Raw genomic sequence first — 26,786 nt, 5'->3', positions numbered from 1 at the left:
TGTGAACAGTCTCACAGTCTCAGTGTGAACAGTCTCACAGTCTCAATGTGAACAGTCTCACAGTCTCAGTGTGAACAGTCTCACAGTCTCAGTGTGAACAGTCTCACAGTCTCAATGTGAACAGTCTCACAGTCTCAGTGTGAACAGTCTCACAGTCTCAGTGTGAACAGTCTCACAGTCTCAGTGTGAACAGTCTCACAGTCTCAGTGTGAACAGTCTCACAGTCTCAATGTGAACAGTCTCACAGTCTCAGTGTGAACAGTCTCACAGTCTCAGTGTGAACAGTCTCACAGTCTCAGTGTGAACAGTCTCACAGTCAGTGTGAACAGTCTCACTGTCTCAGTGTGAACAGTCTCACAGTCTCAGTGTGAACAGTCTCACAGTCTCAGTGTGAACAGTCTCACAGTCTCAGTGTGAACATTCTCGCTGTCTCAGTGTGAACAGTCTCAAGGTCTCAGTGTGAACAGTCTCACAGTCTCAGTGTGAACATTCTCGCTCTCAGTGTGAATGGTCTCACTCTCAGTGTGAACAGTCTCACAGTCTCAGTGTGAACAGTCTCACAGTCTCAGTGTGAACAGTCTCACAGTCTCAGTGTGAACAGTCTCACAGTCTCAGTGTGAACAGTCTCACAGTCAGTGTGAACAGTCTCAGTGTGAACAGTCTCACTCTCAGTGTGAACAGTCTCACAGTCAGTGTGAACAGTCTCAGTGTGAACAGTCTCACTCTCAGTGTGAACAGTCTCACAGTCTCAGTGTGAACAGTCTCACAGTCTCAGTGTGAACAGTCTCACAGTCTCAGTGTGAACAGTCTCACAGTCTCAGTGTGAACATTCTCACAGTCTCAGTGTGAACAGTCTCACAGTCTCAGTGTGAACAGTCTCACAGTCTCAGTGTGAACAGTCTCAGTGTGAACAGTCTCACAGTCTCAGTGTGAACAGTCTCAGTGTGAACAGTCTCACAGTCTCAGTGTGAACAGTCTCACAGTCTCAGTGTGAACAGTCTCACAGTCTCAGTGTGAACAGTCTCAGTGTGAACAGTCTCACAGTCTCAGTGTGAACAGTCTCACAGACTCAGTGTGAACATTCTCACAGTCTCAGTGTGAATAGTCTCACAGTCTCAGTGTGAACAGTCTCACAGTCTCAGTGTGAACAGTCTCACAGTCTCAGTGTGAACAGTCTCACAGTCTCAGTGTGAACAGTCTCACAGTCTCAGTGTGAACAGTCTCACAGTCTCAGTGTGAACAGTCTCACAGTCTCAGTGTGAACAGTCTCACAGTCTCAGTGTGAACAGTCTCACAGTCTCAGTGTGAACAGTCTCGCAGTCTCAGTGTGAACAGTCTCACAGTCTCAGTGTGAATAGTCTCACAGTCTCAGTGTGAACAGTCTCACAGTCTCAGTGTGAACAGTCTCACAGTCTCAGTGTGAATAGTCTCACAGTCTCAGTGTGAACAGTCTCACAGTCTCAGTGTGAACAGTCTCACAGTCTCAGTGTGAACAGTCTCACAGTCTCAGTGTGAACATTCTCACTCTCAGTGTGAATGGTCTCACTCTCAGTGTGAACAGTCTCACAGTCTCAGTGTGAACAGTCTCACTCTCAGTGTGAACAGTCTCACAGTCTCAGTGTGAACAGTCTCACTCTCAGTGTGAACAGTCTCACAGTCTCAGTGTGAACAGTCTCACTCTCAGTGTGAACAGTCTCGCAGTCTCAGTGTGAACAGTCTCACAGTCTCAATGTGAACAGTCTCACAGTCTCAGTGTGAACAGTCTCACAGTCTCAGTGTGAACAGTCACGCTGTCTCAGTGTGAACAGTCTCACAGTCTCAGTGTGAACAGTCTCACAGTCTCAGTGTGAACAGTCTCACAGTCTCAGTGTGAACAGTCTCACAGTCTCAGTGTGAACAGTCTCACTCTCAGTGTGAACAGTCTCACAGTCTCAGTGTGAACAGTCTCAGTGTGAACAGTCTCGCTGTCTCAGTGTGAACAGTCTCACTCTCAGTGTGAACAGTCTCACAGTCTCAGTGTGAACAGTCTCACTCTCAGAGTGAACAGTCTCGCAGTCTCAGTGTGAACAGTCTCACAGTCTCAGTGTGAACAGTCTCACTCTCAGTGTGAACAGTCTCGCAGTCTCAGTGTGAACAGTCTCACAGTCTCAGTGTGAACAGTCTCACAGTCTCAGTGTGAACAGTCTCACAGTCTCAGTGTGAACAGTCTCACAGTCTCACTCTCAGTGTGAACAGTCTCACAGTCTCAGTGTGAACAGTCTCACAGTCTCAGTGTGAACAGTCTCACAGTCTCAGTGTGAACAGTCTCACTCTCAGTGTGAACAGTCTCACAGTCTCAGTGTGAACAGTCTCACAGTCTCAGTGTGAACAGTCTCACAGTCTCAGTGTGAACAGTCTCGGAGTGTCAGTGTGAACAGTCTCACTCTCAGTGTGAACAGTCTCACTCTCAGTGTGAACAGTCTCACTCTCAGTGTGAACAGTCTCACAGTCTCAGTGTGAACAGTCTCGCTGTCTCAGTGTGAACAGTCTCACAGACTCAGTGTGAACAGTCTCGGAGTGTCAGTGTGAACAGTCTCACTCTCAGTGTGAACAGTCTCACAGTCTCAGTGTGAACAGTCTCACTCTCAGTGTGAACAGTCTCACTGTCTCAGTGTGAATGGTCTCACAGTCTCAGTGTGAATGGTCTCACAGTCTCAGTGTGAATGGTCTCACAGTCTCAGTGTGAACAGTCTCACAGTCTCAGTGTGAACAGTCTCACAGTCTCACTCTCAGTGTGAACAGTCTCAGTGTGAACAGTCTCAGTGTGAACAGTCTCAGTGTGAACAGTCTCACTCTCAGTGTGAACAGTCTCACAGTCTCAGTGTGAACAGTCTCACAGTCTCAGTGTGAACAGTCTCACAGTCTCACAGTCTCAATGTGAACAGTCTCACAGTCTCAGTGTGAACAGTCTCACAGTCTCAGTGTGAACAGTCTCACAGTCTCAGTGTGAACAGTCTCACAGTCTCAGTGTGAACAGTCTCACAGTCAGTGTGAACAGTCTCACAGTCTCAGTGTGAACAGTCTCACAGTCTCAGTGTGAACAGTCTCACAGTCTCAGTGTGAACAGTCTCACTCTCAGTGTGAACAGTCTCACAGACTCAGTGTGAACATTCTCACTCTCAGTGTGAACAGTCTCACAGTCTCAGTGTGAACAGTCTCACTCTCAGTGTGAACAGTCTCACAGTCTCAGTGTGAACAGTCTCACAGTCTCAGTGTGAACAGTCTCACAGTCTCAGTGTGAACAGTCTCACTCTCAGTGTGAACAGTCTCACAGACTCAGTGTGAACATTCTCACTCTCAGTGTGAACAGTCTCACAGTCTCAGTGTGAACAGTCTCGCAGTCTCAGTGTGAACAGTCTCACAGTCTCAGTGTGAACAGTCTCACAGTCTCAGTGTGAACAGTCTCACAGTCTCAGTGTGAACAGTCTCACAGTCTCAGTGTGAACATTCTCACTCTCAGTTTGAACAGTCTCACAGTCTCAGTGTGAACAGTCTCACAGTCTCAGTGTGAACAGTCTCACAGTCTCACTCTCAGTGTGAACAGTCTCAGTGTGAACAGTCTCAGTGTGAACAGTCTCAGTGTGAACAGTCTCACTCTCAGTGTGAACAGTCTCACAGTCTCAGTGTGAACAGTCTCACAGTCTCAGTGTGAACAGTCTCACAGTCTCACAGTCTCAATGTGAACAGTCTCACAGTCTCAGTGTGAACAGTCTCACAGTCTCAGTGTGAACAGTCTCACAGACTCAGTGTGAACATTCTCACTCTCAGTGTGAACAGTCTCACAGTCTCAGTGTGAACAGTCTCGCAGTCTCAGTGTGAACAGTCTCACAGTCTCAGTGTGAACAGTCTCACAGTCTCAGTGTGAACAGTCTCACAGTCTCAGTGTGAACATTATCGCTGTCTCAGTGTGAACAGTCTCACAGTCTCAGTGTGAACACTCTCACTCTCAGTGTGAACAGTCTCACAGTCTCAGTGTGAACAGTCTCACTCTCAGTGTGAACAGTCTCACAGTCTCAGTGTGAACAGTCTCACAGTCAGTGTGAACAGTCTCAGTGTGAACAGTCTCACAGTCTCAGTGTGAACAGTCTCACAGTCTCAGTGTGAACAGTCTCAGTGTGAACAGTCTCACAGTCTCAGTGTGAACAGTCTCACAGTCTCAGTGTGAACAGTCTCAGTGTGAACAGTCTCACAGTCTCACTCTCAGTGTGAACAGTCTCACAGTCTCAGTGTGAACAGTCTCACAGTCAGTGTGAACAGTCTCACAGACTCAGTGTGAACAGTCTCGCAGTCTCAGTGTGAACAGTCTCACAGTCTCAGTGTGAACAGTCTCACAGTCTCAGTGTGAACAGTCTCACAGTCTCAGTGTGAACAGTCTCAGTGTGAACAGTCTCACAGTCTCACTCTCAGTGTGAACAGTCTCACAGTCTCAGTGTGAACAGTCTCACTCTCAGTGCGAACAGTCTCACAGTCTCAGTGTGAACAGTCTCACAGTCAGTGTGAACAGTCTCACAGTCTCAGTGTGAACAGTCTCACAGTCTCAGTGTGAACAGTCTCGCAGTCTCAGTGTGAACAGTCTCACAGTCTCAGTGTGAACAGTCTCACAGTCTCAGTGTGAACAGTCTCACAGTCTCAGTGTGAACAGTCTCACAGTCTCAGTGTGAACAGTCTCACAGTCTCAGTGTGAACAGTCTCACAGACTCAGTGTGAACAGCCTCGCAGTCTCAGTGTGAACAGTCTCACAGTCTCAGTGTGAACAGTCTCAGTGTGAACAGTCTCACAGTCTCAGTGTGAACAGTCTCGCTGTCTCAGTGTAAACAGTCTCACAGTCTCAGTGTGAACAGTCTCACTCTCAGTGTGAACAGTCTCACTCTCAGTGTGAACAGTCTCACTCTCAGTGTGAACAGTCTCACAGTCTCAGTGTGAACAGTCTCACTCTCAGTGCGAACAGTCTCACAGTCTCAGTGCAAACAGTCTCACAGTCTCAGTGTGAATAGTCTCACAGTCTCAGTGTGAACAGTCTCACAGTCTCAGTGTGAACAGTCTCACAGTCTCAGTGTGAACAGTCTCACAGTCTCAGTGTGAACATTATCGCTGTCTCAGTGTGAACAGTCTCACAGTCTCAGTGTGAACAGTCTCACAGTCTCAGTGTGAACAGTCTCACTCTCAGTGTGAACAGTCTCACAGTCTCAGTGTGAACAGTCTCACAGTCTCAGTGTGAACAGTCTCACTCTCAGTGTGAACAGTCTCACAGTCTCAGTGTGAACAGTCTCACTCTCAGTGCGAACAGTCTCACAGTCTCAGTGCGAACAGTCTCACAGTCTCAATGTGAACAGTCTCACTCTCAGTGTGAACAGTCTCACAGTCTCAGTGTGAACAGTCTCACTCTCAGTGCGAACAGTCTCACAGTCTCAGTGCGAACAGTCTCACAGTCTCAATGTGAACAGTCTCAGTGTGAACATTCTCACAGTCTCAGTGTGAACAGTCTCACAGTCTCAGTGTGAACAGTCTCACAGTCTCAGTGTGAACAGTCTCACTCTCAGTGTGAACAGTCTCACAGTCTCAGTGTGAACAGTCTCACAGTCTCAGTGTGAACAGTCTCACTCTCAGTGCGAACAGTCTCACAGTCTCAGTGCGAACAGTCTCACAGTCTCAGTGTGAACAGTCTCAGTGTGAACAGTCTCACAGTCTCAGTGTGAACAGTCTCACTCTCAGTGTGAACATTCTCGCAGTCTCAGTGTGAACAGTCTCACAGTCTCAATGTGAACAGTCTCAGTGTGAACAGTCTCAGTGTGAACAGTCTCACAGTCTCAGTGTGAACAGTCTCACAGTCTCAGTGTGAACAGTCTCACAGTCTCAGTGTGAACAGTCTCACAGTCTCAGTGTGAACAGTCTCACAGTCTCAGTGTGAACAGTCTCACAGTCTCAGTGTGAACATTATCGCTGTCTCAGTGTGAACAGTCTCACAGTCTCAGTGTGAACAGTCTCACAGTCTCAGTGTGAACAGTCTCACAGTCTCAGTGTGAACAGTCTCACAGTCTCAATGTGAACAGTCTCACAGTCAGTGTGAACAGTCTCACAGTCTCAGTGTGAACACTCTCACTCTCAGTGCGAACAGTCTCACAGTCTCAGTGTGAACAGTCTCACAGACTCAGTGTGAACAGTCTCGCAGTCTCAGTGTGAACAGTCTCACAGTCTCAGTGTGAACAGTCTCACAGTCTCACTCTCAGTGTGAACAGTCTCACAGTCTCAGTGTGAACAGTCTCACAGTCTCAGTGTGAACAGTCTCACAGTCTCAGTGTGAACAGTCTCACAGTCAGTGTGAACAGTCTCAGTGTGAACAGTCTCACTCTCAGTGTGAACAGTCTCACAGTCTCAGTGTGAACAGGCTCACAGTCTCAGTGCGAACAGTCTCACAGTCTCAGTGTGAATAGTCTCACAGTCTCAGTGTGAACAGTCTCACAGTCTCAGTGTGAACATTCTCACTCTCAGTGTGAACATTCTCACTCTCAGTGTGAACAGTCTCACAGTCTCAGTGTGAACAGTCTCACAGTCTCACTCTCAGTGTGAACAGTCTCACAGTCTCAGTGTGAACAGTCTCACTCTCAGTGCGAACAGTCTCACAGTCTCAGTGTGAACAGTCTCACTCTCAGTGTGAACAGTCTCACAGACTCAGTGTGAACAGTCTCACTCTCAGTTTGAACAGTCTCACAGTCAGTGTGAACAGTCTCACAGTCTCAGTGTGAACAGTCTCACTCTCAGTGCGAACAGTCTCACAGTCTCAGTGTGAACAGTCTCACAGTCTCACTCTCAGTGTGAACAGTCTCACAGTCTCAGTGTGAACAGTCTCACAGTCTCACTCTCAGTGTGAACAGTCTCACAGTCTCAGTGTGAACAGTCTCACTCTCAGTGTGAACAGTCTCACAGTCTCAGTGTGAACAGTCTCACTCTCAGTTTGAACAGTCTCACAGTCAGTGTGAACAGTCTCACAGTCTCAGTGTGAACAGTCTCACAGTCTCAGTGTGAACAGTCTCACAGTCTCAGTGTGAACAGTCTCACTCTCAGTGTGAACAGTCTCACAGACTCAGTGTGAACAGTCTCACTCTCAGTGCGAACAGTCTCACAGTCTCAGTGTGAACAGTCTCGCAGTCTCAGTGTGAACAGTCTCACAGTCTCAGTGTGAACAGTCTCACAGTCTCACTCTCAGTGTGAACAGTCTCACAGTCTCAGTGTGAACAGTCTCACAGTCTCAGTGTGAACAGTCTCACAGTCAGTGTGAACAGTCTCAGTGTGAACAGTCTCACAGTCTCAGTGTGAACAGTCTCACAGTCTCAGTGTGAACAGTCTCACAGTCAGTGTGAACAGTCTCACAGTCTCAGTGTGAACAGTCTCACAGTCTCACTCTCAGTGTGAACAGTCTCACAGTCTCAGTGTGAACAGTCTCACTCTCAGTGCGAACAGTCTCACAGTCTCAGTGTGAACAGTCTCACTCTCAGTGTGAACAGTCTCACAGTCTCAGTGTGAACAGTCTCACAGACTCAGTGTGAACAGTCTCGCAGTCTCAGTGTGAACAGTCTCACAGTCTCAGTGTGAACAGTCTCACTCTCAGTGCGAACAGTCTCACAGTCTCAGTGTGAACAGTCTCACAGACTCAGTGTGAACAGTCTCGCAGTCTCAGTGTGAACAGTCTCACAGTCTCAGTGTGAACAGTCTCACAGTCTCACTCTCAGTGTGAACAGTCTCACAGTCTCAGTGTGAACAGTCTCACTCTCAGTGCGAACAGTCTCACAGTCTCAGTGCGAACAGTCTCACAGTCTCAGTGTGAATAGTCTCACAGTCTCAGTGTGAACAGTCTCACAGTCTCAGTGTGAACAGTCTCACTCTCAGTGTGAACAGTCTCACAGTCTCAGTGTGAATAGTCTCACAGTCTCAGTGTGAACAGTCTCACAGTCTCAGTGTGAACAGTCTCACAGTCTCAGTGTGAACAGTCTCAGTGTGAACAGTCTCACAGTCTCAGTGTGAACAGTCTCACAGTCTCAGTGTGAACAGTCTCAGTGTGAATAGTCTCACAGTCTCAGTGTGAACAGTCTCACAGTCTCAGTGTGAACAGTCTCACAGTCTCACTCTCAGTGTGAACAGTCTCACAGTCTCAGTGTGAACAGTCTCACTCTCAGTGCGAACAGTCTCACAGTCTCAGTGTGAACAGTCTCACAGTCTCAGTGTGAACAGTCTCACAGTCTCAGTGTGAACAGTCTCACAGTCTCACTCTCAGTGTGAACAGTCTCACAGTCTCAGTGTGAACAGTCTCACTCTCAGTGCGAACAGTCTCACAGTCTCAGTGCGAACAGTCTCACAGTCTCAGTGTGAATAGTCTCACAGTCTCAGTGTGAACAGTCTCACAGTCTCAGTGTGAACAGTCTCAGTGTGAACAGTCTCACAGTCTCAGTGTGAACAGTCTCAGTGTGAACAGTCTCACTCTCAGTGTGAACAGTCTCACAGTCTCAGTGTGAATAGTCTCACAGTCTCAGTGTGAACAGTCTCACAGTCTCAGTGTGAACAGTCTCACAGTCTCAGTGTGAACAGTCTCAGTGTGAACAGTCTCACAGTCTCAGTGTGAACAGTCTCACAGTCTCAGTGTGAACAGTCTCAGTGTGAATAGTCTCACAGTCTCAGTGTGAACAGTCTCACAGTCTCAGTGTGAACAGTCTCACAGTCTCACTCTCAGTGTGAACAGTCTCACAGTCTCAGTGTGAACAGTCTCACTCTCAGTGCGAACAGTCTCACAGTCTCAGTGTGAACAGTCTCACAGTCTCAGTGTGAACAGTCTCACAGACTCAGTGTGAACAATCTCGCAGTCTCAGTGTGAACAGTCTCACAGTCTCAGTGTGAACAGTCTCACTCTCAGTGCGAACAGTCTCACAGTCTCAGTGTGAATAGTCTCACAGTCTCAGTGTGAACAGTCTCACAGTCTCAGTGTGAACAGTCTCACAGTCTCACTCTCAGAGTGAACAGTCTCACTCTCAGTGTGAACAGTCTCACAGTCTCAGTGTGAACAGTCTCACAGTCTCAGTGTGAACAGTCTCACAGTCAGTGTGAACAGTCTCAGTGTGAACAGTCTCACAGTCTCAGTGTGAACAGTCTCACAGTCTCAGTGTGAACAGTCTCACTCTCAGTGTGAACAGTCTCACAGTCTCAGTGTGAACAGTCTCACAGTCTCACTCTCAGTGTGAACAGTCTCACAGTCTCAGTGTGAACAGTCTCACAGTCTCAGTGTGAACAGTCTCACTGTCAGTGTGAACAGTCTCACAGTCTCAGTGTGAACAGTCTCGCAGTCTCAGTGTGAACAGTCTCACAGTCTCAGTGTGAACAGTCTCACAGTCTCAGTGTGAACAGTCTCACAGTCTCAGTGTGAACAGTCTCACTCTCAGTGTGAACAGTCTCACAGTCTCAGTGTGAACAGTCTCACAGTCTCAGTGTGAACAGTCTCGCAGTCTCAGTGTGAAGATTCTCACAGTCTCAGTGTGAACAGTCTCACAGTCTCAGTGTGAACAGTCTCACTCTCAGTGTGAACAGTCTCACAGTCTCAGTGTGAACAGTCTCACAGTCTCAGTGTGAATAGTCTCACAGTCTCAGTGTGAACAGTCTCACAGTCTCAGTGTGAACAGTCTCACAGTCTCAGTGTGAACAGTCACGCTGTCTCAGTGTGAACAGTCTCACTCTCAGTGTGAACAGTCTCACAGTCTCAGTGTGAACAGTCTCACTCTCAGTGTGAACAGTCTCACAGTCTCAGTGTGAACATTCTCACAGTCTCAGTGTGAACAGTCTCACAGTCTCAGTGTGAACAGTCTCACTCTCAGTGTGAACAGTCTCACAGTCTCAGTGTGAACATCCTCACAGTCTCAGTGTGAACAGTCTCACAGTCTCAGTGTGAACAGTCTCACAGTCTCAGTGTGAACAGTCTCACAGTCCCAGTGTGAACAGTCTCACAGTCTCAGTGTGAACAGTCTCGCAGTCTCAGTGTGAACAGCCTCGCAGTCTCAGTGTGAACAGTCTCACAGTCTCAGTGTGAACAGTCTCACAGTCTCAGTGTGAACAGTCTCACAGTCTCAGTGTGAACAGTCTCACAGTCTCAGTGTGAACAGTCTCACAGTCTCAGTGTGAACAGTCTCACAGTCTCAGTGTGAACAGTCTCACTCTCAGTGTGAACAGTCTCACAGTCTCAGTGTGAACAGTCTCACAGACTCAGTGTGAACAGCCTCGCAGTCTCAGTGTGAACAGTCTCACAGTCTCAGTGTGAACAGTCTCACTCTCAGTGTGAACAGTCTCACAGTCTCAGTGTGAACAGTCTCACAGTCTCAGTGTGAACAGTCTCAGTGTGAACAGTCTCACAGTCTCACTCTCAGTGTGAACAGTCTCACAGTCTCAGTGTGAACAGTCTCACTCTCAGTGCGAACAGTCTCACAGTCTCAGTGTGAACAGCCTCGCAGTCTCAGTGTGAACAGTCTCACAGTCTCAGTGTGAACAGTCTCAGTGTGAACAGTCTCACAGTCTCACTCTCAGTGTGAACAGTCTCACAGTCTCAGTGTGAACAGTCTCACTCTCAGTGCGAACAGTCTCACAGTCTCAGTGCGAACAGTCTCACAGTCTCAGTGCGAACAGTCTCACAGTCTCAGTGTGAACAGTCTCACAGTCTCAGTGTGAACAGTCTCACAGTCTCAGTGTGAACAGTCTCACTCTCAGTGTGAACAGTCTCACAGTCTCAGTGTGAACTGTCTCACAGTCTCACTCTCAGTGTGAACAGTCTCACAGTCTCAGTGTGAACAGTCTCACAGTCTCAGTGTGAACAGTCTCACTCTCAGTGTGAACAGTCTCACAGTCTCAGTGTGAACAGTCTCACTCTCAATGTGAACAGTCTCACAGTCTCAGTGTGAACAGTCTCACAGTCTCAGTGTGAACAGTCTCACTCTCAGTGTGAACAGTCTCACTCTCAGTGTGAACAGTCTCACAGTCTCAGTGTGAACAGTCTCACAGTCTCAGTGTGAACAGTCTCACAGTCTCAGTGTGAACAGTCTCACAGTCTCAGTGTGAATAGTCTCACAGTCTCAGTGTGAACAGTCTCACAGTCTCAGTGTGAACAGTCTCACAGTCTCAGTGTGAACAGTCACGCTGTCTCAGTGTGAACAGTCTCACTCTCAGTGTGAACAGTCTCACAGTCTCAGTGTGAACAGTCTCACTCTCAGTGTGAACAGTCTCACAGTCTCAGTGTGAACATTCTCACAGTCTCAGTGTGAACAGTCTCACAGTCTCAGTGTGAACAGTCTCACTCTCAGTGTGAACAGTCTCACAGTCTCAGTGTGAACATTCTCACAGTCTCAGTGTGAACAGTCTCACAGTCTCAGTGTGAACAGTCTCACAGTCTCAGTGTGAACAGTCTCACAGTCCCAGTGTGAACAGTCTCACAGTCTCAGTGTGAACAGTCTCGCAGTCTCAGTGTGAACAGCCTCGCAGTCTCAGTGTGAACAGTCTCGCAGTCTCAGTGTGAACAGTCTCACAGTCTCAGTGTGAACAGTCTCACAGTCTCAGTGTGAACAGTCTCACTCTCAGTGCGAACAGTCTCACAGTCTCAGTGTGAACAGTCTCACAGTCTCAGTGTGAACAGTCTCACAGTCTCAGTGTGAACAGTCTCACTCTCAGTGTGAACAGTCTCACAGTCTCAGTGTGAACAGTCTCACAGTCTCAGTGTGAACAGTCTCAGTGTGAACAGTCTCACAGTCTCACTCTCAGTGTGAACAGTCTCACAGTCTCAGTGTGAACAGTCTCACAGTCTCACTCTCAGTGTGAACAGCCTCGCAGTCTCAGTGTGAACAGTCTCACTCTCAGTGTGAACAGTCTCACAGTCTCAGTGTGAACAGTCTCAGTGTGAACAGTCTCACAGTCTCACTCTCAATGTGAACAGTCTCACAGACTCAGTGTGAACAGTCTCACAGTCTCAGTGTGAACAGTCTCACTCTCAGTGCGAACAGTCTCACAGTCTCAGTGTGAACAGCCTCGCAGTCTCAGTGTGAACAGTCTCACAGTCTCAGTGTGAACAGTCTCAGTGTGAACAGTCTCACAGTCTCACTCTCAGTGTGAACAGTCTCACAGTCTCAGTGTGAACAGTCTCACTCTCAGTGCGAACAGTCTCACAGTCTCAGTGCGAACAGTCTCACAGTCTCAGTGCGAACAGTCTCACAGTCTCAGTGTGAACAGTCTCACAGTCTCAGTGTGAACAGTCTCACAGTCTCAGTGTGAACTGTCTCACAGTCTCACTCTCAGTGTGAACAGTCTCACAGTCTCAGTGTGAACAGTCTCACAGTCTCAGTGTGAACAGTCTCACTCTCAGTGTGAACAGTCTCACAGTCTCAGTGTGAACAGTCTCACAGTCTCAGTGTGAACAGTCTCACTCTCAGTGTGAACAGTCTCACAGTCTCAGTGTGAACAGTCTCACAGTCTCAGTGTGAACAGTCTCACAGTCTCAGTGTGAACAGTCTCACAGTCTCAGTGTGAACAGTCTCACAGTCTCTGTGTGAACAGTCTCACAGTCTCAGTGTGAACAGTCTCACAGTCTCAGTGTGAACAGTCTCTCAGTCTCAGTGTGAACAGTCTCACAGTGTGAACAGTCTCACAGTCTCAGTGTGAACAGTCTCACAGACTCAGTGCGAACAGTCTCACAGTGTGAACAGTCTCACAGTCTCAGTGTGAACAGTCTCACAGTCTCAGTGTGAACAGTCTCACAGACTCAGTGCGAACAGTCTCACAGTCTCAGTGTGAACAGTCTCACAGTCTCAGTGTGAACACTCTCACTCTCAGTGCGAACAGTCTCACAGTCTCAGTGCGAACAGTCTCACAGTCTCACTCTCAGTGTGAACAGTCTCACAGTCTCAGTGTGAACAGTCTCACCGTCTCAATGTGAACAGTCTCACAGTCTCAGTGTGAACATTCTCACAGTCTCAGTGTGAACAGTCTCACAGTCTCAGTGTGAACAGTCTCACTCTCAGTGTGAACAGTCTCACAGTCTCAGTGTGAACAGTCTCACAGTCTCAGTGTGAACAGTCTCACAGACTCAGTGCGAACAGTCTCACAGTCTCAGTGTGAACAGTCTCACAGTCTCAGTGTGAACACTCTCACTCTCAGTGCGAACAGTCTCACAGTCTCAGTGCGAACAGTCTCACAGTCTCAGTGTGAACAGTCTCACAGTCTCAGTGTGAACAGTCTCACAGACTCAGTGTGAACAGTCTCACAGTCTCAGTGTGAACAGTCTCACAGTCTCAGTGTGAACAGTCTCACAGTCTCAGTGTGAACAGTCTCACAGTCTCAGTGTGAACAGTCTCACAGTCTCAATGTGAACAGTCTCACAGTCTCAGTGTGAACATTCTCACAGTCTCAGTGTGAACAGTCTCACAGTCTCAGTGTGAACAGTCTCACTCTCAGTGTGAACAGTCTCACAGTCTCAGTGTGAACAGTCTCACTCTCAGTGTGAACAGTCTCACAGTCTCAGTGTGAACAGTCTCACTCTCAGTGTGAACAGTCTCACAGTCTCAGTGTGAACAGTCTCACTCTCAGTGTGAACAGTCTCACAGTCTCAGTGTGAACAGTCTCACTCTCAGTGTGAACAGTCTCACAGTCTCAGTGTGAATAGTCTCACAGTCTCAGTGCGAACAGTCTCACAGTCTCAGTGCGAACAGTCTCACAGTCTCAGTGTGAATAGTCTCACAGTCTCAGTGTGAACAGTCTCACAGTCTCAGTGTGAACAGTCTCACAGTCTCAGTGTGAACATTATCGCTGTCTCAGTGTGAACAGTCTCACAGTCTCAGTGTGAACACTCTCACTCTCAGTGCGAACAGTCTCACAGTCTCAGTGTGAACAGTCTCGCAGTCTCAGTGTGAACAGTCTCACAGTCTCAGTGTGAACAGTCTCACAGTCTCAGTGTGAACAGTCTCACAGTCTCAGTGTGAACAGTCTCACAGTCTCACTCTCAGTGTGAACAGTCTCGCAGTCTCAGTGTGAACAGTCTCACAGTCTCAGTGTGAACACTCTCACTCTCAGTGCGAACAGTCTCACAGTCTCAGTGTGAACAGTCTCGCAGTCTCAGTGTGAACAGTCTCACAGTCTCAGTGTGAACAGTCTCACAGTCTCAGTGTGAACAGTCTCACAGTCAGTGTGAACAGTCTCAGTGTGAACAGTCTCACAGTCTCAGTGTGAACAGTCTCACAGTCTCAGTGTGAACAGTCTCACAGTCTCAGTGTGAACAGTCTCACAGTCAGTGTGAACAGTCTCAGTGTGAACAGTCTCACTCTCAGTGTGAACAGTCTCACAGTCTCAGTGTGAACAGGCTCACAGTCTCAGTGCGAACAGTCTCACAGTCTCAGTGTGAATAGTCTCACAGTCTCAGTGTGAACAGTCTCACAGTCTCAGTGTGAACAGTCTCACAGTCTCAGTGTGAACAGTCTCAGTGTGAACAGTCTCACAGTCTCAGTGTGAACAGTCTCACAGTCTCAATGTGAACAGTCTCACAGTCTCAGTGTGAACAGTCTCACAGTCTCAGTGTGAACAGTCTCACTCTCAGTGCGAACATTATCGCTGTCTCAGTGTGAACAGTCTCACAGTCTCAGTGTGAACAGTCTCACAGTCTCACTCTCAATGTGAACAGTCTCACAGTCTCAGTGTGAACAGTCTCACTCTTAGTGCGAACAGTCTCACAGTCTCAGTGTGAACAGTCTCACTCTCAGTGCGAACAGTCTCACAGTCTCAGTGTGAACAGTCTCACTCTCAGTGTGAACAGTCTCACAGTCTCAGTGTGAACAGTCTCACTCTCAGTTTGAACAGTCTCACAGTCAGTGTGAACAGTCTCACTCTCAGTTTGAACAGTCTCACAGTCAGTGTGAACAGTCTCACAGTCTCAGTGCGAACAGTCTCACAGTCTCAGTGTGAACAGTCTCGCAGTCTCAGTGTGAACAGTCTCACAGTCTCAGTGTGAACAGTCTCACAGTCTCACTCTCAGTGTGAACAGTCTCACAGTCTCAGTGTGAACAGTCTCACAGTCTCAGTGTGAACAGTCTCACAGTCTCACTCTCAGTGTGAACAGTCTCACAGTCTCAGTGTGAACAGTCTCACAGTCTCAGTGTGAACAGTCTCACAGTCTCAGTGTGAACAGTCTCAGTGTGAACAGTCTCACAGTCTCACAGTCAGTGTGAACAGTCTCAGTGTGAACAGTCTCACAGTCTCAGTGTGAACAGTCTCACAGTCTCAGTGTGAACAGTCTCACAGTCTCAGTGTGAACAGTCTCACAGTCTCAGTGTGAACAGTCTCAGTGTGAACAGTCTCACAGTCTCACAGTCAGTGTGAACAGTCTCAGTGTGAACAGTCTCACAGACTCAGTGTGAACAGTCTCACAGTCTCAGTGTGAACAGTCTCACAGTCAGTGTGAACAGTCTCACAGTCTCAGTGTGAACAGTCTCACAGTCAGTGTGAACAGTCTCAGTGTGAACAGTCTCACAGTCTCAGTGTGAACAGTCTCACTCTCAGTGCGAACAGTCTCACAGTCTCAGTGTGAACAGTCTCACAGACTCAGTGTGAACAGTCTCGCAGTCTCAGTGTGAACAGTCTCACAGTCTCAGTGTGAACAGTCTCACTCTCAGTGCGAACAGTCTCACAGTCTCAGTGTGAACAGTCTCACAGACTCAGTGTGAACAGTCTCGCAGTCTCAGTGTGAACAGTCTCACAGTCTCAGTGTGAACTGTCTCACAGTCTCACTCTCAGTGTGAACAGTCTCACAGTCTCAGTGTGAACAGTCTCACTCTCAGTGCGAACAGTCTCACAGTCTCAGTGCGAACAGTCTCACAGTCTCACTCTCAGTGCGAACAGTCTCACAGTCTCAGTGTGAACATTCTCACAGTCTCAGTGTGAACAGTCTCACTCTCAGTGTGAACAGTCTCACAGTCTCAGTGTGAACAGTCTCACTCTCAGTGTGAACAGTCTCACAGTCTCAGTGTGAATAGTCTCACAGTCTCAGTGTGAACAGTCTCACAGTCTCAGTGTGAATAGTCTCACAGTCTCAGTGTGAACAGTCTCACAGTCTCAGTGTGAACAGTCTCACTCTCAGTGCGAACAGTCTCACAGTCTCAGTGTGAATAGTCTCACAGTCTCAGTGTGAATAGTCTCACAGTCTCAGTGTGAACAGTCTCACAGTCTCAGTGTGAACAGTCTCACTCTCAGTGCGAACAGTCTCACAGTCTCAGTGTGAACAGTCTCACAGTCTCAATGTGAACAGTCTCACAGTCTCACTCTCAGTGCGAACAGTCTCACAGTCTCAGTGTGAACAGTCTCACAGTCTCAGTGTGAACAGTCTCACTCTCAGTGTGAACAGTCTCACAGTCTCAGTGTGAACAGTCTCACAGTCTCAGTGCGAACAGTCTCACTCTCAGTGCGAACAGTCTCACAGTCTCAGTGTGAACAGTCTCACTCTCAGTGTGAACAGTCTCACAGTCTCAGTGTGAACAGTCTCACAGACTCAGTGTGAACAGTCTCGCAGTCTCAGTGTGAACAGTCTCACAGTCTCAGTGTGAACAGTCTCACTCTCAGTGCGAACAGTCTCACAGTCTCAGTTTGAACAGTCTCACAGTCTCAGTGTGAACAGTCTCACTCTCAGTGTGAACAGTCTCACAGTCTCAGTGTGAACAGTCTCACTCTCAGTGCGAACAGTCTCACAGTCTCAGTGTGAACAGTCTCACAGTCTCAGTGTGAACAGTCTCACTCTCAGTGTGAACAGTCTCACAGTCTCAGTTTGAACAGTCTCACTCTCAGTGTGAACAGTCTCACAGTCTCAGTGTGAACAGTCTCACAGTCTCACTCTCAGTGTGAACAGTCTCACAGTCTCAGTGTGAACAGTCTCACAGTCTCAGTGTGAACAGTCTCACAGTCTCAGTGAACAGTCTCACAGTCAGTGTGAACAGTCTCAGTGTGAACAGTCTCACTCTCAGTGTGAACAGTCTCACAGTCTCAATGTGAACAGTCTCACAGTCTCAGTGTGAACAGTCTCACAGTCTCAGTGTGAACAGTCTCACAGTCTCAGTGTGAACAGTCTCACTGTCAGTGTGAACAGTCTCACAGTCTCAGTGTGAACAGTCTCACAGTCTCAGTGTGAACAGTCTCGCTGTCTCAGTGTGAACAGTCTCGCAGTCTCAGTGTGAACAGTCTCACTCTCAGTGTGAACAGTCTCACAGTCTCAGTGTGAACAGTCTCACAGTCTCAGTGTGAACAGTCTCACAGTCTCAGTGTGAACAGTCTCACAGTCTCAGTGTGAACAGTCTCACTCTCAGTGTGAACAGTCTCACAGTCTCAGTGTGAACAGTCTCACTCTCAGTGTGAACAGTCTCACTCTCAGTGTGAACAGTCTCACAGTCTCAGTGTGAACAGTCTCACAGTCTCAGTGTGAACATTCTCACAGTCTCAATGTGAACAGTCTCACAGTCTCAGTGTGAACAGTCTCACAGTCTCAGTGTGAACAGTCTCACAGTCTCAGTGTGAACAGTCTCACAGTCTCAGTGTGAACAGTCTCACAGTCTCAGTGTGAACAGTCTCACAGTCAGTGTGAACAGTCTCACTCTCAGTGTGAACAGTCTCACAGTCTCAGTGTGAACAGTCTCACAGTCTCAGTGTGAACAGTCTCACAGTCTCAGTGTGAACAGTCTCACAGTCTCAGTGTGAACAGTCTCACTCTCAGTGTGAACAGTCTCACAGTCTCAGTGTGAACAGTCTCACTCTCAGTGTGAACAGTCTCACAGTCTCAGTGTGAACAGTCTCACTCTCAGTGTGAACATTCTCGCAGTCTCAGTGTGAACAGTCTCACAGTCTCAGTGTGAACAGTCTCACTCTCAGTGTGAACAGTCTCACAGTCTCAGTGTGAACAGTCTCACAGACTCAGTGTGAACAGTCTCACTCTCAGTGTGAGCAGTCTCACTCTCAGTGTGAACAGTCTCACAGTCTCAGTGTGAACAGTCTCACAGTCTCAGTGTGAACAGTCTCACAGTCTCAGTGTGAACAGTCTCACAGTCTCAGTGTGAACAGTCTCACAGTCTCAGTGTGAACAGTCTCACAGTCTCAGTGTGAACAGTCTCACTCTCAGTGTGAACAGTCTCACAGTCTCACTCTCAGTGTGAACAGTCTCACAGTCTCACTCTCAGTGTGAACAGTCTCACAGTCTCAGTGTGAACAGTCTCACAGTCTCACTCTCAGTGTGAACAGTCTCACAGTCTCAGTGTGAACAGTCTCACAGTCTCAGTGTGAACAGTCTCACAGTCTCAGTGTGAACAGTCTCACAGTCTCACAGTCTCAGTGTGAACAGTCTCACAGTCTCAGTGTGAACAGTCTCACTCTCAGTGTGAACAGTCTCACAGTCTCACTCTCAGTGTGAACAGTCTCACAGTCTCACTCTCAGTGTGAACAGTCTCACAGTCTCAGTGTGAACAGTCTCACAGTCTCACTCTCAGTGTGAACAGTCTCACAGTCTCAGTGTGAACAGTCTCACAGTCTCAGTGTGAACAGTCTCACTCTCAGTGTGAACAGTCTCACAGTCTCAGTGTGAACAGTCTCACAGTCTCAGTGTGAACAGTCTCACAGTCTCAGTGTGAACAGTCTCACAGTCTCACAGTCTCAGTGTGAACAGTCTCACAGTCTCACAGTCTCAGTGTGAACAGTCTCACAGTCTCAGTGTGAACAGTCTCACTCTCAGTGTGAACAATCTCTCACTCTCAGTGTGAGCAGTCTCACAGTCTCAGTGTGAACAGTCTCACAGTCTCAGTGTGAACAGTCTCAGTGTGAACAGTCTCACAGTCTCAGTGTGAACAGTCTCACTCTCAGTGTGAACAGTCTCACAGTCTCAGTGTGAACAGTCTCACAGTCTCAGTGTGAACAGTCTCACAGTCTCAGTGTGAACAGTCTCACTCTCAGTGTGAACAGTCTCACAGTCTCAGTGTGAACAGTCTCAGTGTGAACAGTCTCACTCTCAGTGTGAACAGTCTCACAGTCTCACTCTCAGTGTGAACAGTCTCACAGTCTCACTCTCAGTGTGAACAGTCTCACAGTCTCAGTGTGAACAGTCTCACAGTCTCAGTGTGAACAGTCTCACAGTCTCAATGTGAACAGTCTCACAGTCTCAGTGTGAACAGTCTCACAGTCTCAGTGTGAACAGTCTCACTCTCAGTGTGAACAGTCTCACAGTCTCAGTGTGAACAGTCTCACAGTCTCAGTGTGAACAGTCTCACAGTCTCAGTGTGAACAGTCTCACAGTCTCAGTGTGAACAGTCTCACTCTCAGTGTGAACAGTCTCACAGTCTCAGTGTGAACAGTCTCACAGTCTCAGTGTGAACAGTCTCACTCTCAGTGTGAACAGTCTCACAGTCTCAGTGTGAACAGTCTCACAGTCTCAGTGTGAACAGTCTCACAGTCTCAGTGTGAACAGTCTCACAGTCTCAGTGTGAACAGTCTCACAGTCTCAGTGTGAACAGTCTCACAGTCTCAGTGTGAACAGTCTCACAGTCTCAGTGTGAACATTCTCACTCTTAGTGTGAACATTCTCACTCTCAGTGTGAACAGTCTCAGTCTCAGTGTGAACATTCTCACAGTCTCAGTGTGAACAGTCTCACAGTCTCAGTGTGAACAGTCTCACAGTCTCAGTGTGAACAGTCTCACAGTCTCAGTGTGAACAGTCTCACAGTCTCAGTGTGAACATTCTCACTCTCAGTGTGAACATTCTCACTCTCAGTGTGAACAGTCTCAGTCTCAGTGTGAACAGTCTCACAGTCTCAGTGTGAACAGTCTCACAGTCTCAGTGTGAACAGTCTCACAGTCTCAGTGTGAACAGTCTCACTCTCAGTGTGAGCAGTCTCACTCTCAGTGTGAACAGTCTCGCAGTCTCAGTGTGAACAGTCTCGCAGTCTCAGTGTGAATAGTCTCACAGTCTCAGTGTGAACAGTCTCACAGTCTCAGTGTGAACAGTCTCACTCTCAGTGTGAACAGTCTCGCAGTCTCAGTGTGAATAGTCTCACAGTCTCAGTGTGAACAGTCTCACAGTCTCAGTGTGAACAGTCTCACAGTCTCAGTGTGAACAGTCTCACTCTCAGTGTGAGCAGTCTCACTCTCAGAGTGAACAGTCTCACTCTCAGTGTGAACAGTCTCACTCTCAGTGTGAACTGTCTCACTCTCAGTGTGAACAGTCTCACTCTCAGTGTGAACTGTCTCACTCTCAGAGTGAACAGTCTCACTCTCAGTGAACAGTCTCACTCTCAGAGTGAACTGTCTCACTCTCAGTGTGAACTGTCTCACTCTCAGAGTGAACAGTCTCACTCTCAGTGAACAGACTCACTCTCAGAGTGAACTGTCTCACTCTCAGTGAACAGTCTCACTCTCAGAGTGAACTGTCTCACTCTCAGTGAACAGTCTCACTCTCAGAGTGAACAGTCTCACTCTCAGTGAACAGTCTCACTCTCAGAGTGAACTGTCTCACTCTCAGTGTGAACAGTCTCACTCTCAGTGTGAGCAGTCTCACTCTCAGTGTGAACAGTCTCACTCTCAGTGTGAACAGTCTCACTCTCAGAGTGAACTGTCTCACTCTCAGAGTGAACTGTCTCACTCTCAGAGTGAACTGTCTCACTCTCAGTGTGAACAGTCTCACTCTCAGTGAACAGTCTCACTCTCAGTGAACTGTCTCACTCTCAGTGTGAACTGTCTCACTCAGAGTGAACTGTCTCACTCTCAGTGTGAACAGTCTCACTCTCAGTGTGAGCAGTCTCACTCTCAGTGTGAACAGTCTCACTCCCAGTGTGAACTGTCTCAGGTTCTCAAAGGGCAATGATTAAACTGTCAAGTTGTTCAACTGTGTGAAAAACTGGAATGAGCAGCTCTGCTATCCTGCCAGTAGGGGGCAGTGTGTCTGCTGGCAGCTAGGGGGACCTCCAGTGGCGACACTGCTGTATTACAGTCTTGCTGACATGGACATTTACCCGGTTCAGTTCTATTACTCCTCTTTAGGCAGCCCCTAAATTAGATGGTGAGTAAAAAAATGTAAACTCCTATACTCTGCAGTAACAATAATAAAACAAATTCATAATGAACAATAAAATATATGGTTAAAATACAAAAAATAAATCTACCATTATATTGAAGCATTTCATGACAGGTTTTGTCTGAATTAATTCCACCCCCAACAACAAGAATCATTAAAAAGTGGTTCTAATCTTGATGGAAGTTTGTCAATTCGTATTCGGTGTGAAAAGCCCAGTGATTTTCCATGTCAAGTCCTGGACCACACGTCATCTTCCCTCCTCAGATGGGTACAAAAAGGACGAAGTTCCAAGCACTACCGTTCTTGGGGAATGTATAAACTATACACAAGGGATGTTTTGCACCAGAATTCAAGGGGGATGTTTATCTTTGCAGGCAGATTTGTTAAAGCTGTTGGGGAGGGCTTAAACCAGTTGGCCAAGGGGATGGGAGCCAAAATCTTATACTTTGATAGATTTTCTCTTTGGAGCAAAGGAGGATGAGAGGTGACTAGTCAGAGACTTTTTCCTGGGGTGGAAATGGAAGGAGCTATAATTTAAAGGTGAAAGTGGTATGTCATTGGTAGGTTTTACAAAGAGTGTGGTTGGTGGGTGTGTGGAATCCCTGCTAAAAGTGGCAGTAGAACCAGACACATTGGGGACATTTAAGAGACTCTTGCAAGATAAGAAAATGGAGAGCTATGCTGGAGGGGAAGAGTTAGATTGACCTTAGAGTACGTTAAACGGTCAGCACAACATCATGGGCTGAAGGGCCTGTGTTCTAGCTTTAACTAGAATTAAGCAGGAGAGAGCTACACACTCAGAAGTGGGCTCCTGCAAAACTGAGCTGACTGTTGTGCTGAACATAAGAGCTTAAGGAATAGGAGCAGGAGTCGGCCATCGAGCCGGCCCCGCCATTCAGTAAGATCATGGCTGATCTGTCCATACACTCAGCTCCATCTACCTGCCTTTTCTCCATAACCCTTAATTCCCTTACTACGTAAAAAGGTATGTACAGCGACTGAAGATTTCTTCATGGTCTCATCAGCAACATTGAGATCAGCATTCGTGTGGTGTCTCTGTCTTTGTTGATGAGCAAAGATATTACCATGGTTCTGTGTTTTTGGATTGTGGGCTTTCTCAGATTTATGGTTTTTATATTCTGTGTGTTTCACCGGTTTCTTTCTGTTTTGTGCGAGGGTAGGGGGTTTGGGGTCAATATTCTTGTTGCATTGTGTGCAGGGGAAGGAGGGATTTGGGGTTGATGATCGGGATGCCGTTCTTTAATGTGCGAGAGGTGGGTTTGATGTTCCCCTCTGAGCCGCTTCCATGTTCGTTCTTCGTTTCGTGGCTATCCGGGGAAGACGAAACTTAAATTTGTATATGGATATATACTTTGATAATAAATGAACCTTTGAGATTCTACAAGTGATTATCAAAATAGTTTACCTTATTAACATAATTAGGAGCAACTGTTTACTTCCGAGTCCTTACCTGGCTGCCTGTACCAGACAGAACTGTCAGCTGGCCTGGAATAATGCCACCACTGTCACTTTCCCCATCGACTCCTTCATGGGGTCTTTGGATTCAATAGTCCATGCTGATGGTTTCTCACATTGTCCCTGACTCTCTGCCCACCCCACTAGGGCCAGGCAGAGAGTCAGGGCAACACCCAGACCCTTCTGCATTGATGCAGAGGGCTTTGGCTGAAACAGAAGCATAGAGGTACAGGTTCAGTCTCAGCTTCAACAGGACATTCCTCCTGAACTAAACATTCATCCTGACTCACGGAAAGTTCACCTGCGGTATAGTTTGTTGAGGGTGGAGGGGTGGTTTCAAATTAGTGAAATTCCATAGATCAGAGCTGTTTTGATTGGAACACAGTCTTCAATTCTCAATAAAGGACTCAATTTCTCAACATGTCCCTAATTGACACATAACATTGGAGCAACTGCTCAGTCTGGAGAATGATGCTGTGTTGTTCCATGTCAGTATGAGTGCAGAATCTGCTGTCGGTTCCCCGATTCTCAGTCTGGAGAATGATGCTGTGTTGTTGTTCCATGTCGGAATGAGTGTAGACTCTGCTGTCGGTTCCCCGATTCTCAGTCTGGAGAATGATGCTGTGTTGTTCCATGTCAGTATGAGTGCAGACTCTGCTGTCGGTTCCCTGAATCTCAGTCTGGAGAATGATGCTGTGTTGTTCCATGTCGGAATGAGTGCAGACTCTGCTGTCGGTTCCCCGATTCTCAGTCTGGAGAATGATGCTGTGTTGTTCCATGTCGGAATGAGTGCAGAATCTGCTGTCCGTTCCCTGAATCTGAGCACTTTCCTGGTCATTTGGGAATTGTATTTTGTGGTACTACTCCACATGTACAGCAGAGTGCTGGAAAAGGGCAGTAACATCATGAAGGATCCCACCCACCCTGCTCACGGACTGTTTGACCCACTCCCATTGGGAGGAGGGTACATGGCAAACACACAAGGACCACTAGGCACAAAGACAGTGACTTTCCCCCAGCAGTAAGGCTGATCAACACCTCCACCCACTAACCCACCCAGACACATCCCCACCATCCACAGGTTCTGTGCCTGTGATGGAGATCCAAATAGCTTTTCATTGCACTCGTGCACATGACAATAAACTTGACTTTGACGTGTCAAGTTGAGGATTTTTCAAAGATCTTTAGATAGGCACGTGAATATAAGGGAAATGGGGGAATATGGACATTGTGTTAGTTTAGTTAGCCATTCGATTACTAATTTATTTGGTTCATTGTAGGCTGAATGGCCAGTCCCGTGGCTGTACTGTTCTGTGTTCTTTACATCAAAATGTTGTGGATTCCTGATATCTAATGGTCAAACAGGGAGATCAGGTGCCAGTTATGAATCTCAGTGTCTTAAACCGATTATCCTTTTCAAACCTTGAAAAAAAGTCCTTGAATTGATCCTGTCTCTTCTCAGATGTTCCTCAGCTGGTCTACATTTCCTGTCTGATCAACAGCACATTTTAATCATTGTTCAGCTGGATTTATTTATAGTTGGTTCAGACAACAAGGTCATTGGTTACTAAACAGGACCAAATACGTCCCTGATATTAGTTCAGCCTTCTCTCGTTGCTCCCATCAGGGAAAAGGTACACAAGCCTGAAGAACCGCACTCAATGATTCAGGAACAGCTTCTACTCCTCTGCCCTCAGATTTCCAACAGGCAATGAACCCATGAACACTAACTCATTATTTTGCTCTCTTTTTGCACTTAAAAAAAATATTTCTTATTTAAACTTGTGGTACATTTTTACGTATTGCACTGTGTAGCTGGCATAAACAATTTCACGACAAAATGTCAGTGATAATAAACCTGCTTCTGATTCAGTTTTTTGCTTCATTCCAAATTTGGCTGACGTCCAAGCATAAAATATCCTTACCAACACTGTCTGTCAGAAAAGCGAAGCAATATTGTATATTCTTTGTGCATTAAGTGGTGTGGAAACAGGTGAGACTCGCGTTAACTGTGACAAAGCTGGCTGAGAGATGGGAAAGGTGTGCCCTCAATATGTAATACTCCACTGCTCTCGTACAGAAAGAACAAAGTTCTGAGTATCACATTAAGCATCAGCCTGTTGCCTCTCTTACTGACGGTCACTCATTACTGTGTGAGAGAGCGCCCTGATAAGCCCAAGCAGTATTGCAATGCGAAGCTGCAGCACAACAAAGATTGTTACGGGTTTGCAACCTACTGCAGCACAGGAATAGTTTATTTAGTCAATCAGGAAACTGCTGGCACTTCCCCCACATTTTTGCAATATTTTCTTCTGCAATTACAGTATTTATCCAGTTTCCTCACTTTTTTTAAGTCTACTGTCAGTGGAAAATTGTTTTCTTTCCTTGCTGTTGATGACTTTAAACACTGTAAAATTCTTCTCTTTTCTAACAATCCCAGATTTTCAGGTCTGTTTACCCAGCTGCCCCTTAATCCAGAACCTGTCCAGTAGTAAATAATTACTACATAATCTAACACTACAACGTTAACATGGGTCAAATCTGTTAGTTTTGTGTGGCAAAACAATTTATGAAAATGAAAACTAATGCAATAAAAGTAATCAAAATTATCCCAGAACTTAGAAGGTGTCACCCACTGGTTAAAACACTTGTGGTTGCAATGAAGAACACGACACACTGCCCGAGTAAACTGAGCACATGAACAAATTCAGGCAATTTTGTTTTCCTGAGATCATTGATATTTACAAATTTCACAAATCTTTAAAACTGAAATCCTTTTTACCCTGATAAATTGATGGAAAAAAAGATGATAAAATAATATTCTTACATGTTTTTATTCACTGCTCCTTCCTGTACTGGTCTGCTTTCTCTTGTTATTCAGATCCCAGATGTTCTCGGCTATTTATACCGTTGTTGATTTCTCTCTCTCGTTTTGCAGTCACAGGATTTGGCTCAAAGTTCAGATGTGTCAATCAAGAAATAAAAAAAAAGTTCATTTGCCAAATTCCTGTTTCTGCTTTTTTCTTTATTCTGGAATTCTGAGTCTCCCTGCAGTGAAGAAAAGGAATCTGTCAGCCAGGTAGCTACAGAGGTCTCCAAACTTTGCATCAAAACAAAAGTTAATTTACAGATTTTCTGTTGAAGGCTACCCGAATATAGTTGGTTTAAAGCTGTGGCAAAAAATGCTCCCTTTTATCACATGGGATCTGGAGACATTTCCAGAATCACACATGGTAACTAGCCCTGAGGCTGTGGCTGAATGTGTGATACATGTGCAGGGTGTGAAGGTCTTCTTTAGGCATGATGTAATTTGGAATAATGCTCATGATTCAAAAGGCTAAGCTGAGCATTTGCATTGTTATTCATGTGAAATACTAGAGGAATTCAGAGGGAAAAGACATTTCAGGCCGAGACCCTTTGTCAGGACTGGAAAGGGAGGAAGAAGGGACTTCTTTTCCAGCTTCTTCCCTCTTCATTTTCAGTCCTGGTGAAGGATCTCGGCCCGAAATGTCAACTGTTTATTCATTTCCATAGATGCTGCTTGACCTGCTGAGTCCCTCCACTATTCTGTGCATGTTGCTCCAGATTTCCAGCATCTGCAGAATCTCCTGTGATTCTCAATTGCATTGTTATAAGAGCAAGGATGTAACACGGAGGGTTTCTAAGGCTTTGGTCAGACCACATTTGGAATATTGTGAGCAGTTTTAACCATATAACAATCACAGCACGGAAACAAGCCATCTCGGCCCTTCTAGTCCGTGCCAAACGCTTACTCTCACCTAGTCCCACTGACCCTCACTCAGCCCATAACCCTCCATTCCTTTCCTGTCCATATACCTATCCGATTTTACTTTAAATGACAATACCGAACCTGCCTCTACCACTTCTACTGGAAGCTCATTCCACACAGCCACCACTCTCTGAGTAAAGAAATTCCCCCTCTTGTTACCCCATAACTTTTGCCCCCTAACTCTCAACTCATGTCTTCTTGTTTGAATCTCCCCCACCCTCAATGGAAAAAGCCTATCCACGTCAACTCTATCTATTTTGGGCCTCATATCTAAGAAAGGATGTGCTGGCATTGGAGGGGATCCACAGGAGGTTCACGAGAATGATCCCGGAATGAAACAATTAACAGACAAGGGTTGTCCTTGCTGGAGTTTAAAAGAATGGA

At 46.8% G+C, this 26,786-nt stretch overlaps 1 protein-coding gene across 2 annotated transcripts in view; it reads right to left on the bottom strand.

Annotated features, from left to right (window-relative positions):
- The window catches only part of LOC132396508 (selenoprotein P-like), a 31,515-nt gene extending 5,921 nt beyond the window's left edge, over nucleotides 1–25,594 (bottom strand). Inside the window, exons 1-2 of one of the 2 annotated variants that reach the window (XM_059974090.1) lie at nucleotides 25,440–25,594; nucleotides 22,608–22,819 (exon numbers count right to left, since the gene is read on the bottom strand). In XM_059974090.1, coding sequence (XP_059830073.1) covers nucleotides 22,608–22,801 — 194 coding nt within the window. In that variant the 5' untranslated portion in view covers nucleotides 22,802–22,819; nucleotides 25,440–25,594. The remainder of the gene's footprint in view (nucleotides 1–22,607; nucleotides 22,820–25,439) is intronic. The other variant, XM_059974089.1, reaches the window with a different exon arrangement.
- Between the last annotated feature and the right edge of the window lie 1,192 nt (nucleotides 25,595–26,786).

The sequence above is a fragment of the Hypanus sabinus genome, chromosome 7, assembly GCF_030144855.1.
Source record: "Hypanus sabinus isolate sHypSab1 chromosome 7, sHypSab1.hap1, whole genome shotgun sequence".
NCBI lineage: Eukaryota > Metazoa > Chordata > Chondrichthyes > Myliobatiformes > Dasyatidae > Hypanus > Hypanus sabinus.
Note: the sequence above shows the minus strand (reverse complement) of the source record. Positions and strands in the feature narration are given on the sequence as shown.